General features: G+C 35.8%; 2 protein-coding genes across 8 annotated transcripts in view; one reads left to right on the top strand and one right to left on the bottom strand.

Annotated features, from left to right (window-relative positions):
- Positions 1–17,946, top strand: part of CEBPZ (CCAAT enhancer binding protein zeta) — a 23,385-nt gene extending 5,439 nt beyond the window's left edge. For both annotated transcript variants that reach the window (XM_020890024.2, XM_020890027.2), the window contains exons 3-16: positions 3,424–3,655; positions 4,400–4,589; positions 6,922–7,010; positions 8,998–9,051; positions 9,636–9,738; positions 9,848–9,916; positions 10,966–11,032; positions 12,240–12,340; positions 12,795–12,852; positions 13,163–13,350; positions 13,719–13,808; positions 16,813–16,874; positions 16,980–17,061; positions 17,776–17,946. In XM_020890024.2, the coding sequence (XP_020745683.2) occupies positions 3,424–3,655; positions 4,400–4,589; positions 6,922–7,010; positions 8,998–9,051; positions 9,636–9,738; positions 9,848–9,916; positions 10,966–11,032; positions 12,240–12,340; positions 12,795–12,852; positions 13,163–13,350; positions 13,719–13,808; positions 16,813–16,874; positions 16,980–17,061; positions 17,776–17,912 (1,522 nt within the window). In that variant the 3' untranslated portion in view covers positions 17,913–17,946. The remainder of the gene's footprint in view (positions 1–3,423; positions 3,656–4,399; positions 4,590–6,921; positions 7,011–8,997; positions 9,052–9,635; positions 9,739–9,847; positions 9,917–10,965; positions 11,033–12,239; positions 12,341–12,794; positions 12,853–13,162; positions 13,351–13,718; positions 13,809–16,812; positions 16,875–16,979; positions 17,062–17,775) is intronic.
- CEBPZOS (CEBPZ opposite strand) overlaps positions 16,266–17,946 on the bottom strand; it is a 36,271-nt gene continuing 34,590 nt past the window's right edge. For all 6 annotated transcript variants that reach the window (XM_070476870.1, XM_020890032.2, XM_020890033.2 and 3 more), the window contains exon 5: positions 16,266–16,558. The gene's annotated coding sequence lies outside the window, so the exon portion shown is untranslated. The remainder of the gene's footprint in view (positions 16,559–17,946) is intronic.

Raw genomic sequence — 17,946 nt, 5'->3', positions numbered from 1 at the left:
AACATCTCAGTGTTGAACACAGGGGTCTAACATGTCTGAGGAGTTCATTCTTAAACTCTTCAAATTATTGCTTGCCAAGAGATCTCACAGATGGATTACTTCAAAGGCCTTTTAGGGTTTTTTAAAGTATTTATTTTCTCTTGCTTTTATTAAAAATACTTTAAATAAAAATTCCCTGCTCTTAATTGGGGGATAAAAGAAATGAAGAAATGATTTAGTTTACAGAAACATAATTTATCAAAAACTTCAGGAACATACTCTCTGTCAAATGGTGGAGACACATGCCTTTAAATTCTCAAATGTTTCTATTGCTGTGTAATGGAACTTATTAAAAATGAGTGGCAGAATGGATGGAAGTGTTGAAAAATTTAAATGAGAAAAAAGTGGAATATCAAAGTTTATTTGGGGAATTCTCAGGTGATGCAGTGATCAGGACTCTGCACTTCCATTCAGGGGGCCTCAGGTTCCATTCCTGGTCAGGGAAGTACCCACATGCCATGTGGTACAGCCAAAAGTAAAAACTTACTTGAATAACATTGACTATCTCAGAATATCACCAATAGGTACTAGAATTGTGGAATTGGCAAAATGGGGAAAACTAGATAGGTGAAGAGTACGAAAATATGCTTCACAAGGTTAAATATTTTCATTTCTGGTGTTATTAAAAAAAAAATAACAGTGCTTAGAACAAAAGTGATGATTCTGCTTTTGGAGTGGATATCTGGAGGATTGTGTTTATTCTGGGTTTCCTAATATCTGGGGGTCCAGACCAATTGGAGCATCTCTAGGATTCAGCAAACAGGATAAAAAGAGAATTTAAAAGTTATATGAGATAATAGTTCAAAATGGAAGGAAGAAAAAAAAAAAAAAAAACACAATGGAGCCTTCCCAAGTGAAAAAAAAAAAAAAGAGAGATAATAGTTCAGCAGCCTCCGGAAACTGTGGGGGAAAGAAGGACAAATAATAGCCATAGTAAAGGGTCAGGTATTTGAAAGGCTGTAAAAATATAATTAGGTTACTTTGTTGTGGGTTTTTAATCAATTTATTGACCCATAAAATTGTATATGTTTAAAGCACACAGTGAAGATTTGATACATGTATACATTGTGATGTTTACCATCTTCAAGTTCCTTAACACCTCCATTACTATCATGTAGTTACATAGTTACTCCTTGGAGGGATTAGAATGCTGAAGATCTATTCTCAGCAAATTTCAAGTCTACAGTACAGTATCATTAAATATTCACCATGAAGCTGGAAGTTTGCACCCTTTGACCAACATCTCCCTATTCCCTATTACCCACCCCCTACCCCTGGCAACTACCAGTCTGTTCTCTGTTTTCTATGAATTTGATTTTTTATTTTTTTAAGATTCTACTTATACATGAAATCAGAGTAGTTGTCTTTCTGACTTACTTCACTAGGCATAATGTTCTCCAGGTTTATACATGTCACAAGTGGGACTTCCTTCTTCCTCATGGCTGAATAATAATCCATTGTGTGTATATAACATATCTTCTTCATCCATTCATCTGCTAACACACACACAGGTTGTTTCCATTCTTCAGCTATTGTGAATAATAGAGTGAACATGGGAGTGCAGATGTCCCTTGACAGACTGATTTCATTTCCTTTGGTATATGCCCAGAAGTGGAGTTGCTGGGTTATATGGTAGTTCTATTTTTAATTTGTTGAGGAACTGCCTTATGGCTTTCCCATAATGGTTGTGCCAATTTATATTCCTACCACCAGTGTATATGGATTCCATTTTTTCCATGTCCTTTTCAATGTTATCTCTTGCCTTTTTTATAATAGCCATCCTAAAGGGTGTGAGTTGGTATCTCAATGTGGTTTTGATTACCCTGATGGTTAGTGGTGTTGAGCACCTGTTTCATGTACCTTTTGGCCATTTGTATGTCTTCTTTGGAAAAATGTCTGTTCAGATCCTTTGCCCATTTTTTAGTTGGGTTTCTTGGGAGTTTTTTGCTGTTAAATTACATGAGGTTCCTTACGTGTTTTTTATATTAACTCTTTATCAGAGATTGGATCTTCCTGGTGGCTCAGACGGTAAAGAATGTGCCTGCAATGCAGAGCCCAGGGTTTGATCCCTGGGTCGGGAAGATCCTCTGGAGAAGGGAATGGCAATCCACTCCAGTATTCTTGCCTGAAGAATCCCATAGACAGAGGAGCCTGGCAGACTACAGTCCATGGGGTCTCAAAGAGTTAGACACGACTGAGCAACTAATACTACTACTTTATCAGATACATGGTTTGCAAATATTTCTTCCCATTCCATAGGTTGCCCTTTCAATTTGTTGATGGTTTCCTTTTCTGTGAAAAAGTGTTTTACTTTGATGTGGTTCCGCTAGTTTATTTTTGCTCATTGCTTGTGTTGCATCAGAAGGCAGTAGTAAAATTAATAGTTGGAAATTACACATTCGATTTCAGCTGTGGATAAAGAAGGTGTTTGTTTTCTGGCAAAAATGAGTTGTCCAAAATTGGATTGTATTCCTAGTGAGACACTGAGCAATCTGTGGTTACAAGATATATTGAACAACCACTTACCACATCATGAACCATTTGTTCATTCAACAAACATTTGAGTGCTTATTAAGTGCAAGGTAGTAGGGTTACAGCAGTGAATAACAGGCACAGTCCCTGTTCCATTGGACTTTTGAGGGGAAAAGAAAGGCAACAAAATGTGTTAAACTATAAAGAACATAAACACGGGACCAAGAATAATGAAGGAATCTGGATGTGCAGACAGTTGGAGAAGAGCATTCTGGGCAGAGGGAATGGTGTGTATAGGAAGGATTTATACAGTTAGTACATTCAACTAGAGAGACTCACAATTCAGTTTTCTACTATGCATGTATGGTCTTCACAGAACAGTGTGGAGGCAGCCTCTGGTCACCCAGCTAGTAGGTAGTGATGCAAGGATAAGAACCCTGGTCTAGTTCACAGTTTTCATTGTTTGGTTTTGGATTAGCCTTCCATGAACAGTTCTGTATCTGTATGAAAAGTATACTGTTAGGGATGTACCCTGTTGGTCTAGAGAATGGAAAACCACTTGGAAAAGAGAGAAGAAACCCAAAAAAAGTTTCTTGCTCCTGTGGATTTTTTCCCTCTGGTAATATCATCATTCTTTCTGTTCTGGTTATTCACTTCCATCTTACTTCTTAGGACAGAAATGATCTCTTATTCTAAAATAAGTGGGAAAGTGAAAGTGAATCACTCAGTCATGCCCGACTCTTTGCAACCCCGTGAGCTGTAGACTACCAGTGTCCTCTGTTCATGGGATTTTCCAGGCAAGAATACTGGAGTGGGCTGCTGTTTCTATCCCTAACTAAGATAAAGATATTTAATAGTCACTGGGTTTGGGGATGTTTTATAAATAAACGTTATCTTGTTTCTGTTTTGCAGGAAGATGCTGGATCCGGGATTGATGTTGTGTTCTAAGCAAGCCATGTTTCTTAACCTTGTCTACAAGTCTCTGAAAGCTGACATTGTGTTGCGGAGGGTGAAGGCTTTTGTGAAGAGGTTACTTCAAGTCACTTGTGAACAGATGCCACCATTTATATGTGGAGCTTTGTATCTTGTGTCTGAGATCCTTAAAGCAAAACCAGGTTTAAGAAGTCAACTGGATGATCATCTGGTATATTTTACAACTGCTTTTTAAATCAAGTGGGTTCTGAACTATATTTGGTATTTTTCTTTGCTTTGATGACAGTAACATACATACTCAGTTCTCTGGAGTATGTAGAGTGTGAGTCCTGGAATCAGACTGACCTGGATTTTAGTTAACTGGTATGCAGTTAAGTAGGTGGGCATATTGCTTGACCCTTTCCTGGTAATAAAATACCATAAAGTGGGCTTCTGTGATGCTGTGAAAGATTGATGGCAGGAGGAGAACGGGGCAACAGAGGATAAGATGGTTAGATCGCATCACTGACTCAATGGACATGAGTTTGACCAAACTCTGGGAGATAATGAAGGACAGGGAAGCTTGGCATGCTGCAGTCAGTGGAGTTGCGAAGAGTTGGACAGGACTTAGCCACTGAACAACAACAGCATAGAGGATTTAGAACTAGTAGATCTCTTAAATCTGTCTCCTCAGTTGTGAAATGGACTTAATATCACCTGCCTTATAGGCTGTTTATTTATAACAAGTCAAAAATTTATTTGAGGGCTGAATGCTTTCAAAGTCCCATGGATTCTTGATTCAAAACTTTATTCCATTTAGCAATAAGAATATGGTCTCCTCTCATCTAAATTTCATTTTTGGAACTTTCATGTTTCATCAGAATTGCAGTAAGCAAGTCTTCTTCAAAACCACCTCAGATAATTGAATATGGATTTCCAGTTGATTAAACCAGATTCATTAAACCATTTTTTTAAGGAGTCTGATGAGGAAGAAAATTTTATTGACATAGCAGATGATGAAGAAGCAGAAAAATTCACTGATGCAGATAAAGAAACAGAAACAGATACCGTGAAAAAAGCTGAGATGGAAGAAACTGAGTCTGAAAGTCATGTGGGAACCAGAAAGGTAGAGTCTGCTTCGTGGGTGCACTTTGATAATTTAAAAGGTGAGTTTCTAAAATCTTTAAATTTTTTTTTGAATCTTTGAGTTTCCCTTTGATCTTAATAGAAATTAACAGTATGCACTTCAGAAGTTCTCAATATTGTTTTCTTTTAGATGGGAGCTCTCATCACTAGGTACATATAGGATCTTAGAACTAAAATTTTTAACATAATGAATCATTGATTTACTTATGAACAGTACTACAGATAAGAAGTAGCTTACTCAGTAATGAGTCTGCCTGCAATGCAGGAGACCCAGGTTTGATTCCTGGTTTGGGAAGATCCCCTGGAGAAGGAAATGGCAACCCACCCTAGTGTTCTTGCCTGGAGAATCCCACAGAAAAAGGAGCCTGGCAGACTACAGTCCATAGGGTTGCAGGAGTCGGACACAACTTAGCATCTAAACCACAGATAATAAGTACATATTTTTAAATAATTTAAATCTTAGAAATTAAAGCAGATACCTTTTAGAGTTGTGAAGATTTAGCGAGAAAACTGTGGTCATGTTAAATGCACAATAGATCTCTTTCTTCAGCTGTAGTCAGTTTATACCTTTGAACGAGTTTAGTTTCTTGATCTTTATCTGTACATGTAAAGGTTTCCTACATGGAACATATATGAAAACAACACATGTATATACAAAAGTTTGACTTATAAACAAAAGTATTTGTTATATATTATGAAGTATAATTGGAGAAGGAAATGGTAACCCACTTCAGTATTCTCGCCTGGAGAATCCCATGGACAAAAGAGCCTGGGGGGCTACAGTCCATTGGGTCGCAAAGAGTCAGACACGACTGAGCGACTAACACACACAAGTATAAAACTTGTGGTTATTTTATTTAAGCATCATATTTATGCTCTGTAGTTCCTTAAAGTAATGTTTGAGAATTGAAAACTCTTTTTGGTATATTGGGTTGGCCAAAAAGTTCCTTTGAGTTTTTCCATACAATGCTGCAGAAAAAGTGGAAGGAACCTTTTGGCCAACTCAAATAGAAACTTAGGAGTTCCATACACACATCAACTGAATTGAATCTATTAATAGAATATTAGAGCCAAAAGAAATTGTAGAAATGCAGACTCTTCATTTAAGGCTAAAAGAAAAACACTAGCCTTGAGGATCAAGAAAGGTGCCAGCTGTTTACAATAGCTGGGACATGGAAGCAATCTAGACGTCCATCGGCAAATGAATGGATAAGGAAGTATTAACAGTGGAGTGTTAGTCAGCTATAAAAAAGAACACATTTGAGTCAGTTCTAATGAGGTGGATGAAACTGGAACCTATTATACAGAGTGACATAAGTCAGATAGAGAAACACCAATACAGTGTATTAACGCATATGTATGGAATTTAGAAAGATGGTAACAATGACCCTATATACAGAGCAGCGAAAGAACAGTCTTTTGGACTGTGTAGGAGAAGGTGAGGGTGGGATGATATGAGAGAATAGCACTGAAACATGTATATTACCATATGTAAAATAGATGACCAGTGCAAGTTTGATGCATGAAGCAGGGCACTCAAAACCAGTGCTCTGGGACGACCCAGAGGGATGGGGTTGGGAGGGAGGGAGGAGGGGGGTTCAGCACATGCATGAACACATGTGCACCCATGGCTGATTTATGTCATGTGTAACGGAAACCACCACAAGATTGTAAAGTAAGTATCCTTCGGTTAAAATACATATTTAGAAAAGTTGCCAGACCCATTTCTTCCAACTTCTGGAACTCTTGGTCAGAGTAATTCACCTGTCTGAACCTTAGTTAGCCTGTAAAGTGTACAAGAAAAGTATGGTAGCCACCAGGAAGGTTGTTTTTAAAGAATCCACCGGAGGGCTAACCTGGGAATAATCCTTTAGGAGGATGACAAGTATATACATTGTGAAGTGGACAGTTCCTTCTGTGTTCTAAAGGTTCCTTGTTGTAAATTGTGTAATGCAGAGTTGCTGAAAACATGAAGAAGATAGTATGAAACCTGTTCCAAGTGAGACTTACTTCAGGAGTAATTTATTGACAAATATTCACTGCACTCTAAAGTTCCAAAAGAATTTAGACCTGTTTCATCTTCAGGTCCTTTGTCATCTTAACACTTAGGATCTAATTGACCTAAAAGAAATGGGAAGGGGAGCTTTTAGTAGTTGGGGTAAACATGCTGCCTGGTTTATTCAAAAGCAGATGCTACCGTAGGTACTGGTTCTGGTGGGCTTGGAGTTTTTGATCCAGGTAGGATGCCCAGTTGACTAAGAGTGCTGTTGGTGACAGCGTTAATCCTGGTGGGTTAGTGACCTCTGGGGCTAGGAGTAGAGCATTTGAGAAATACTCTGTTTTTGTTTGCAGGTGGCAAACGGTTAAACACATATGATCCATTCAGTAGAAACCCTTTGTACTGTGGAGCTGAAAATACAAGTCTTTGGGAACTCAAAAAGGTAAAATAATTCCAAATTGTCTCTTAATTCATCTGTGCCATATGTTTGCCCCTGTGGATTTAATAGTCTCTTTTCCATTTTTCTTGTAAGTGGTAAAGAGAGGAGTTATTTAGAAATTAGTCAGCATAAGAAAGCAATTTGAAGTATGTCACCTGGCTGTAATGCCTTTTAACCCATATTTCTGTTGCCTATAATAAACATTAAATTTACACATTTCTGCATTCACATGTAGAAAATCTTAAAGTGCGTGCAAAATAATAATATTCATGGCTATAAATAAATTTTGCTTTTTGCAAGTATGCTATTGTGTATAATGGCTCTGTAAAATGGATACGTTTTGCTTTATGCATTGGATACCTCAGGGCTTCGCTGGTGGCTTGGTGGTGAACCCACCTGCCAGTGCAAGAGATGTGGGTCATCCCTGGGCTGGGAAGACTCCATGGACAGAGGAGAGTGACGGGCTACAGTCCGTGGGATCACAGAGTTGGACACAACTTAGCGACCATATTACAGCAGTTGGGTATCTCTGAAAAATTTTGTGGTAGTAGAACTGTTTGCAAGCAAAGTTACCTTATAAACGTGTAAGAGGAACTCATTCCTAATAACCTTTTTCTGGGGTTTCGCCAACACAAGTGTCTTCCTATGCAGACTCCTGTGGGTCCCTGACACCTTGTTAGTGAATCTGAAAGGTCACAACTACTTTGAAAGTGATACCAAGATATTATTTGCCTTTGTCACTGTTGATGGTGCACTGGTGGAATTAAGTGATGGTTAAACTGCTGGTGACTTTAGCAGAAATAAAAACAGTAGTACCAAGCTGTACTCATGGCCATTATATTCTTCATTGCCATATACTTGAAAGGGAGGGGGAAAGCCAGTATCACATAAGTATGATGAAGCAAGGAAAATTGTTGATTTTATTATCTTAACCCCAAAGTACCTGAATATGAGTTTTCTCACATCTCAAGAAGTGCCTGTATAGTTGTTGGAAATGCAGCTGGCTACTTTTTCCATGAAAGACTGGCTGACAGACAGACTGGTCATTCACACTTTTGTATTTGGGAGATACTTTCTTGAAAATGAATGAAGTAAATCTTTTACTTCAAATGAAACAGCTGACAGTATCTGTTGTCAATGATGAAATTCAAGCTTTGGTTAAAATTTTAGAACTCCTATAACCACCATCTTAAGCTTAACAGTTTCTTGGTATCTTTTCTAATGAAATCCATGGTGATACTATGGTTTTTGTGATGTTTAATTAAATGTCACCAGCATTTTGAAGCAATTGCATAATTCACAAAATCAGTATTTTATAAATGACCAGTGCACAGTGTTACAAGTCAAGCGTGGATAAAAGATTCATTCACTCTAGACCAGTTAATTTTAAGTAGCAAATACCAAAAGTTGATAGGGTTTTAGACTCCATATTGCAGCTCATCTTTGGTATAGTATCAAAGGAAAAAAATCCACATTTATGTGAAAGACTATTGGTTAATCCCCCATTTTTTTCCAACTGTATATCTGTGTGAGGCCAAATTTCCTAAACACACTTCAGCTAAAATAATAAGGAATACAGAAATAGATATGAGAATCTGCTGTCTTCTTTTAAACCAGACATTAGATTTGCAAAGCTGTAAAATAATGCTACTCTTACCATTAATGTTCATTTGTTTTGAAAAAGTTACTTTTCATTCTACATGTTGTTATTTATATTAATATGTAATAGGTTTATTAATTTTAAATGAACTGTAAGTGTTCAGATTTTTTTCTGTTGTAATTTCTAATAAAGTAAGTATCAGTAGATATGTCCCACTTAAATCACAGAAGCTCTTGAGGTCCTTGATTTTTAAGTATACAAAGTGTTCCTGAGACCAGATTTTGAGAATCACTCTTTTGATGTATTCGCTTCAGTTTCAGTTTGGGGGATTTTCTTAAGTAACCTGCAGTTTGGGTAGGAGTTGACCTTATTTCACATGTTTCTTTCCAGCTATCTGAGCATTTTCATCCTTCTGTGGCCCTTTTTGCAAAGACTATTCTTCAGGTAAGTCTCAAATATTCAGAAGACAAGAAATTAAAGAAAGTAAGTAATCCTGTCTGAAGTAGTCAGTGACTGCTCGGTAGAATTGTGTATGTTTTTCTGCTGTTGTAAAGGAGCAGTGACTTGTTTGATACAGAGCAACAGATAATTGCTCCCACTCTGAGATGAGTGGGAATGCATGGATATTATAGAACCACAACAGTTATTTATTACATCCTGATTATTTATTGCTCCTGGAGAAAGGCTCCCCTCCCCTTTCCCTTTTGCCATGTTTATCACTCAGCATTTGATTCCTGGTTAATGGTTAGATAACCTGCAGTATTAATACTGTTTGCCTCTTCACAAAATCAGCAGTGCATTATAGAATATGTATGAGTGTGTGCTTAATTTCTTCAAGGAAAGAATAATGTGCATGAGAAGGATGTTTGAAGGGTATTTTATTGCACATTTGTGCCTTTGAAGCAGTGTAGTAGATGCTTGTGTTTTTCCTGTTTCTTCTGTGTGTGTGTGTGTGTGTGTGTGTGTGTGTGTGTGTGTGTGTTATATATTTCAAGTTAAGTTCTTAATTCCCTCCCCTCATCTTTCAGGGAAATTATATTGAGTACTCAGGGGATCCACTGCAGGATTTCACACTAATGAGATTCTTGGATCGATTTGTATATCGAAATCCAAAGCCACATAAAGGCAAAGGTATACTTCTATTTGATGAACTTTTCAGTTTTCACTGTTGATATTTAATAAACAACATGAGCATATATAATTCGGTTTTACATTACACTGTCTTGATTTTACATTTCAGAAAACACAGACAGTGTTGTGATGCAGCCAAAAAGAAAACATTTTATGAAGGATATTCGTAGTCTTGCTGGTAAGTATAAAACCTGGACAGTTGAAACTGACAATAGTGCAAGTTAGTAGCACACAGATTGTGTTATTCTTTGCTCTGCTTATCAGAATAAAACCTAAACATCAGAGATAATATCCATCTTTGTGTTCAAGAATGTGTATATTTTCAAGTTTACTGTGACTGGGCCTTTTTTCTTTTAAATTACAAAACATTTCAGACATATCCAGAGTATACACACTAGTGGTATGATGGATTCTCCCCCCCTGCCCACCCCACCCCACCCCACCCCACCCCTGTGACCATCACCAGTCTTTTAACAATTTACAATTTGCCATTCTTGTATCATCCATAGGTAAAGCTATAGCTCTGTCACCAACACCAACCCCACCCCCATATATAATTATCTTTTACAGTTCACACCATCTTAAGCTCTCTAATATGGGCTTGGCAGAATAGCTACAACAGATTTTTGTCACTGAACGTTATTTTAAACTTATTTCTACAGGTATTTAGTACTCATCTTATGCATCTAATTCTCTTTGTATTCACAGCAGGCATTTATTTACATACTAGATCCCAGTTCCTTCTTGTTCAGAGTCTAAGATTCAGTTACAACTTATAAATCATTTAATTTTAATTGTCTTATCTCACAGAGGTCCAGAGACATAAAAAGACTTACCCAAAGTTAGGGTTGGAATTAGAGAAGCCAAATACCCTTTTTAATCAAGATGATTCTGAAAATTTTTATGCTGATGAGGAAACACTATAAGTGATGATGAATTTTTTTTTTCTCTTGGGAAGTTTGGATCCCGGGTGCAGTGGGAGGACAGGAGAACCCTGCTCTTTCACTGGTGATCCACTGCTGGTTACAAATGATCGTAGCCGATAAAATCTCAGATGTTGGGTTTCCTCCACGAAGACTTTTCGAGACTGTTCTTCACATTATAAGATGCCATCTTTCCAACTTCCTTACGTTTTGAGACTTTAGATTTATAGATATTCTGTACTTAGTCTTAAAAGCTTGAAGAACATAAGAAGAATTACTTAAAATTTTTAACTTGTTTTCATAGTTAACAGTAAGGAGTTCCTTGCAAAAGAAGAAAGCCAAATACCAGTAGATGAAGTGTTTTTCTACAGGTAATATATGTAATATACTGGTTCACTGGTTCATTTGAAGAGCTGTTAAATTTAAAATTTTTAGATTCCATAAATGTTAACATAGGCATGTCTTGGACAAATTGAAGGATATGTCAGTCCATTTTTGTTAGGGGAGTTTAGAAATGTTCAGTTTGCTAAATGTTAAGATATCTAAATGAAACTAAAACAAATAAATTTGAAGGTTTTGTTTTTTAACAATTTAGCATAAATTTTAAGAATCTTGTGAAATTTAATCTTCAGTTTTTTTTTTTTTAGTATAGTAGTTTTCTTAGAGGCTTAAATCTGTATCAATCTAATATAATGATAAATAACTCGTAAGTTATTTGTCTAAAACATGGCTCTAAGTAGAATTAGCAAAATTCATTGCACTACTGTGGTGATAGGGCTTCCCAGGTGGTGCTAGTGGTAGAGAACCTGCCTGCTAATGCCAGAGATGTAAGAAACACGGGTTCTATCCCTGGGTTGGGAAGATCCCTTGGAGGAGGCCATGGCAACCCACTCCAGTATTCTTGGCTAGAGAATCCCATGGACAGAGGAGCCTGGAGGGGTTACATCCATAGGCTCACAAAGAGTCATACACCAGTGAAGTGACTTTTGCACTATGGAAATAAGTCCTAAATCTACTATTAAGAGTATTACTACTAATGCCTTGTAATAATAGTAAAGGAACTGTTATCTAATCTGGGTGATTGGTTTGGTTTGATTTGATTTGCTTTTTAAAAACATTTTGTGTAAAGAATTTTGAGGGTATGATCCCATCGGCAGAATGCTAAGTTTCATTATACCTGATAGAAGAATAGGTTGAACTGATAAAATATTGAGATTAGAGGTTATTTAGAGCCAGTTTCTAACATTAGAATAAAATGGTGCACATTTAGCGTTGATACTAAAACAACTTTTTACTGTGCCATTTAATTAAGATGACTTACGGTGTTTTTATAAAGAACCAAGCCTAAATCACTGAAATTTATTATCCTTCACATTTCAAAAGTTTCCAACTGTTTTGAATTTAAAACTTTTTTCTAATACAAATTTTAGTCATTTATATGCCAGCTGAATTGACAGCTTTTACACTTGTTTGTGGCATTGACCGTAAGCCTTTTGATGATTGTAGAACATCATAAATATAAATAATGATAAATATAAAATCATCAAATATCAATGTATAACATGCATTTTATTTTAGGTATTATAAAAAAGTTGCTAGTGTTAAAGTGAAACAAAAGCGGAATGAAGATGAAGAAAGTATAGAAGATGTGGACGATGAGGAATTTGAAAAGATGATTGGTAATTTGTTTACCTTTATAATCCACAGAGCTTGAAAATTTTTATTGAAATTTAGACTGAAGCAAAAATTGGGAAATTAGAAAAGTTTACATTGAGCTAACTTGTTGCATGTTATATCACACCTACTAAAAATAAGCACTTAAAACAGTTCTAATGGAGTAAAAAGGACTGCAATTGCTAAATACTCTTTTATGTGACATTTTCCCTCATTGCATAAAAGAACTGTAGAAAGAAGCTAAAATTAACCAGAACACATTTAGTTTAGGGATTTAATTTAAGGCCAGCATAGTACATAGATTTGTGTAGATTAATAAAATACCTGCCGTGTCAGATGTATATCATTTTGGTGTTTACTTATCCCAAACAACAGTCATATGTGTTGATTTTGGTATAAGACATGTCATATTTGTTATTTCTTGCTGTATCTCAAAATTTGTATATTGCTCTCTGGCAGACACATTTGAAGATGATAATTGCTTCACCCCTGGAACGGATGACCTTGATTTCGCTAGGTAATACACTTTTCTTAAAAAATTTTTTTTAAACTTTTTTTCCCAGCGTTTCTCAAATTACTGCCTTTCAGAATAGTGGAGCACAGGACTATGTGTTATATAGGAGAAAGACATTGAATTTTGGGAAATAAATATAGTACTTTTCATTTTTGGACTTTTATAATGCTTGTTAGTATGTTAAATAAAGGCTCTGAGGATGTCTGTAGCTCTCCTTTGAATTCTGTTAATAGCCTGACATCCTGCTGGTCATCAAAACATACTTTAGAAAACAGAGTCCTCATTTACATTACAAATTGTTATTTTTCTTCAGCAACGTGAAGAAGAAAGCAAAAGGAGCTAAGGATGACTCAGAAGATGAAGATTCAGAAGATGACGACCTTGATAATTTGGATGATGATGAAGTTTCGTTAGGAAGTATGAATGAAGAATTCACTGAAATTGAAGAAGATGGAGGAACGTTCATGGATGTGTTAGATGATGAGAATGAGGCCATTCCAGGTAAACCTTTAAACAAACTTTCTGCCTCAGCAGAGGCTAGTTTTTCTCTTAAAAGGTTTTTTAATATTATCTCATATTCAGATTTATACTTAAATCAGCCAAAAATTTAAAGATCTTCCCATCTCACCTGACACTGAAGTTTTTGGGTTTTTAAGCAGCTGAGTTCTGTTTTGGACTTCTATTTTAATCACTATTGAGACTGTCTGTGCTATTCCTCTTGACCTGTTATGTTATACTGCCTTTTAAAAACTGGATTGATAATTTGCAATAATGTTAAAGTTCATCTATATTCATCACAGTAGTTCTGCAGCAGTTTTTTTAAATTGCTTAATAACAACAGGGTTTTATGTTTTTGTTTTTGGTAACAGAACTTGATGATGAAGTCAGACTCAAAGTCAATAATAAGAAAAACAAGAGAAAAGGTGCAAATGATTTTGACTTTGCTGGGTCATTTCAAGGTAAGAAAATGTATATAGTCTCTTTTAAACGTAAGCACTGAATGTGAAAGCTAGCATTCATTATCATTTTTGGGAAATTAACTTTTCTATTGGGTAATAAGTTTTATGAATTTTTAATATATATTGTTGTTTTTCACATTCTCCAATTATTTTCTTTCCTGAATTCACTCCTCTCATTTAAATACCCCTGGATCATCTTTTCATGAATGTTTAAACCTTTAATAACGTAAGCCTGGGATTTTCATAGACACCTGTTGCATTTTTCCTTTTATCAACTCTTACCTTCCCATCTGATCCATCTGTTTAAAAACCCATGCTCTTTATTAACGCCATTTTCTTTTTTTAATGAGAGCTGCCATGACAAAATGATTCTGATCTCAAAAATATGTAAAATGAGAGTTTTTATTTCTGCTAATTTGTTCTGTTAATATTTTTTAAAGTATATCCTAACAGATTATGCCTTTTAGTGTAATACTTCTATGGTACTAATAAAAGGAAAAAAGCACTATATATATCAGGTGATAATATTTTTTTATAAAATTGTAGAAAGCACTATAATAAATACAAATATTTTATTCCTTAATTTGTGGATGAATTCACACACACCTACCTTTAAAAAAACAAAACAAAAACTTTGTTTATAATGCCTCTTTATTTCTGCTTACTAGTACATGGTACATTTGACCCTTAAGTAACATGGGTTTAAACTGAATGGGTCTGCTGGTACAGGGATTTTTTTTTCCCCCCCAATAAACACATACCTCAGTACTACATGGTCCTCAGTTGGTTGAATCTGAGGATGCGGAAGGCTGACTGTAAAGTTATATTCCTGTTTTGGCTGCACAGAGGTTGGTGCCCCTAACTTACACATTTTTCAAGGGTCAGCTATAAATGCTAATGAATAAAAATAGACCTGCAAAGTTTAAAACACTTGACAATATTTTGTTAAAATTAAATAATACAAAACTTTTGACAGTAAATATCAGCAATCCCTCTGGGTGGGTAGTAGTCCCTTCGAGACATTGATGCCTACAAAGTTTAAATACTACTAACATCACAGTTCTCTTAGATTTGCCTGATGCATACTTACATCATAACATGTTACCATTCAAATTTTGTCTTTCATTGACTGATAGAAGGTCACACTTTTAATAGTAGCATATGCCCATAAGGCAGTTTTCCTCAGAATCTCTCAGAAAAGATGTTGCTTTAAATCCTACTGAGCCTGTTGTATTAAAAGATGCTCTCTCATTGACCTTATTTTTAATAAAGTGCCATTTCAGAAGATATTAGCCTGAAAAGACATCAAATCTCAGTGGGTAATAGTTTTGGATACAGATTAAAGGATGTGTGACAGAACTGATTTTTTTAAAAAGAAAGAAAGGGATTTAAAAAGGAAAGAAGCAGCAAACAGATGAATTGATGAGTGTGGGGGAATTCACCCTACATTTGCTAATGTTGGCTATTCTTAAGAATAAACAAATCTTTAGAAAAAAAAGAATAAACCTGAAGGAAGCAGTTCAGCAGAAGTACTTGCTAATTAAAGTTTTAGATATATGCCTGTACGATGAATGAAAACCAAGACCTTTCCTGATAGTATACAAGTGGAAATTTTAGCTTAGGAGAAAAATAGCATTATGCACAATTCTGAAATAATACACATTTCACCTTGGAAGATGAAATGCTCTAGAAACTTAGAAAAAATGGTTCTGGTATATCCATGCAAAGACATGTACATGACTGTTCATAGCAGCAATATTCATAATAGCCAAAAAGTAGGAACAACCAAATGTCTGTTGAATATACAAGCAAAAAATAGAAGAAGCCCATAAATAATGTTCAGCAATAAAATGGCATGAAATATTGATAAATACTATAAGGTGAATGAGCCTCAAAAATGTTTTGCTGGGAATTCCCTGGCGGTCCAGTAGTTAGGACTCAGGCTTTCACTACCAGGGGCCTGGGTTTAGTCCCTGCTCGGGAAACTACCGCAAGCTACACAGCACAGCCAGGAAAAAAAAGTTACACTCAGTAAAAGAGGCTGAAAACCACATCCCACATGATCCCATTTATATGAAAGAGCCAGAAAAAGCGGAGCCTTCCATGGAAGGGAGCATATGACTGCAAATGGGCACCAGGCATTTTTAAGCGGCTCTTGTGGTACCAGAAACATTGATAATAGAGTTTGAATACTGTTTCAGGTAAAGTGAAAATGGGTAAAAGCAATACTTTTAATTAATGTAGTTTTAGATAATTATTTTAAATGTGAGTTAAAATGTAATAAGTATTAATGAACTTATTTAAAAAACAGACTCACAGACATAGAAAACAAACTACTGGCTACCAAAGAGGAAAGAAGTGGGGGGTAAATAAGGAGAAACAAGGTCCTACTGGACAGCGGAGTACCATATATTCAGTAGATTGTAATAAACTGTAATGGAAATGAAAAAATGTAACAAATGTTAAAAATGTTTTATTATTTCTTCTGTGTTGAAAGGTTTATATATTTAGAATTATAGGGGAGGTTTTTTTAAAGAACCGCTTTATTTCAAGTAATAAAAAAAACTCTAGTCATAACACAATAAACAAACCCTCCATCACTTCTTCACAGTTACTCCAAGGAACAGAACCTCTGACTTAATTAGAATTTACAGTTAACCTTAAATATTTAAAATATATCTGTGTCAATTTCAGAATTTTAATCTTGCCAGATACTTTGAAATAGAGCAAACTTTGATTGATGGTCAAATCTGAAAGACAAGAAGACATTATTGTCACCTGAACAGTTCTATTGGGATATTAACTTAAAAAAAAATACTGTATACTAACTCAAGTTATTTTTCTGTCTTTAAATGCCAGCTGCCTAGTGATGCTTAAGGAAGATAATTACAGCTGTGTGTTTTAAGCCAAATAAATATATATTAACAAAACTATGTTGAAGATCTTATTTCTACAAAATTATTGGATTTACAATGTAATAATGTAGGTTTATACTTTTTTTTAGGACCGAGAAAAAAAAAGAAAAGAAACTTTGATGACTCCAACGTATTTGTATCTGCTGAAGAGGTAAGACTAATGTATTGTTTTAAGCACTTAGCTGTTCTATGTTGTTTTTTAAGTTCTCTAATAAATTTACTTCCCGCCACCCCACCCCCCCAACTTCTTTTTAAGTTTGGCCACCTGTTGGATGAAAATATGGGATCCAAGTTTGATAACATTGGCATGAATGCCATGGCTAACAAAGATAATGCAAGTAAGTAACTTGAATTTTTATTGAGGTTTTAAAATAGTCTTAAGTTATAATTTCTGAAGATCTAAATATTTTTGGAGGACCTTTTGAGAGTTAGAAGGGAAAAATGATTCCTTACAAACTGGAAGGAATGACTTTTTCACCTCTGTCTGCAGAGCCTGTGGGATTAAAAAGTACAGCAAAAAAGACTATAGCCTACAAAAATTATTTTTTTTTTAATGGAGGCAGGCTATTTTTATGTAGTATAAATTTGCTAAGTAACTTTATAAATATTTTATACAGCTTTTAATTATTTCTGATATTGATAGTTAACTGGCTGCTCTTCTTTCACCAGTAAGTGCTTGGGGAAAAGACAATCTTTAGAGCATTTGTTCCTTTCCTGTCCTAGTTGTATTTGTAAGTAAATCTTTGATGATAAATACAGAAGGAAAGCAACGGACAAGCAGGGGTTTGTGGAACAGATGGGACATGACCGTAGGCCACGGCAGACTGGAAGCTGCTGTCCCTCAGAACAAGCAGGGGTTTGTGGAACAGATGGGAAGTGACCATAGGCCACAGCAGACTGGAAGCTGCTGTCCCTCAGAACAAGCAGGGGTTTGTGGAACAGATGGGAAGTGACCGTAGGCCACGGCAGACTGGAAGCTGCTGTTCCTCACGATGTCCTCTGGAGGCCCTAAGAATCTACAGCGTGCTCATCTCTCTTCTCCCCCCTCAAAGGTCTCAAACAGCTTAGATGGGAGGCTGAACGTGATGACTGGTTACACAACAGAGATGTGAAAAGCATCATCAAGAGGAAGAAAAATTTCAGAAAGAGGCCAAAAACCACTCAAAAAATTAAAAGGCAAAGAAAATGAGTGTTTTCTAAATAAATTACAAAGTAAAATTCCA

Source organism: Odocoileus virginianus, chromosome 2, assembly GCF_023699985.2.
Source record: "Odocoileus virginianus isolate 20LAN1187 ecotype Illinois chromosome 2, Ovbor_1.2, whole genome shotgun sequence".
Taxonomy (NCBI): domain Eukaryota; kingdom Metazoa; phylum Chordata; class Mammalia; order Artiodactyla; family Cervidae; genus Odocoileus; species Odocoileus virginianus.
This window is presented reverse-complemented; position numbering and strand designations above follow the sequence as displayed.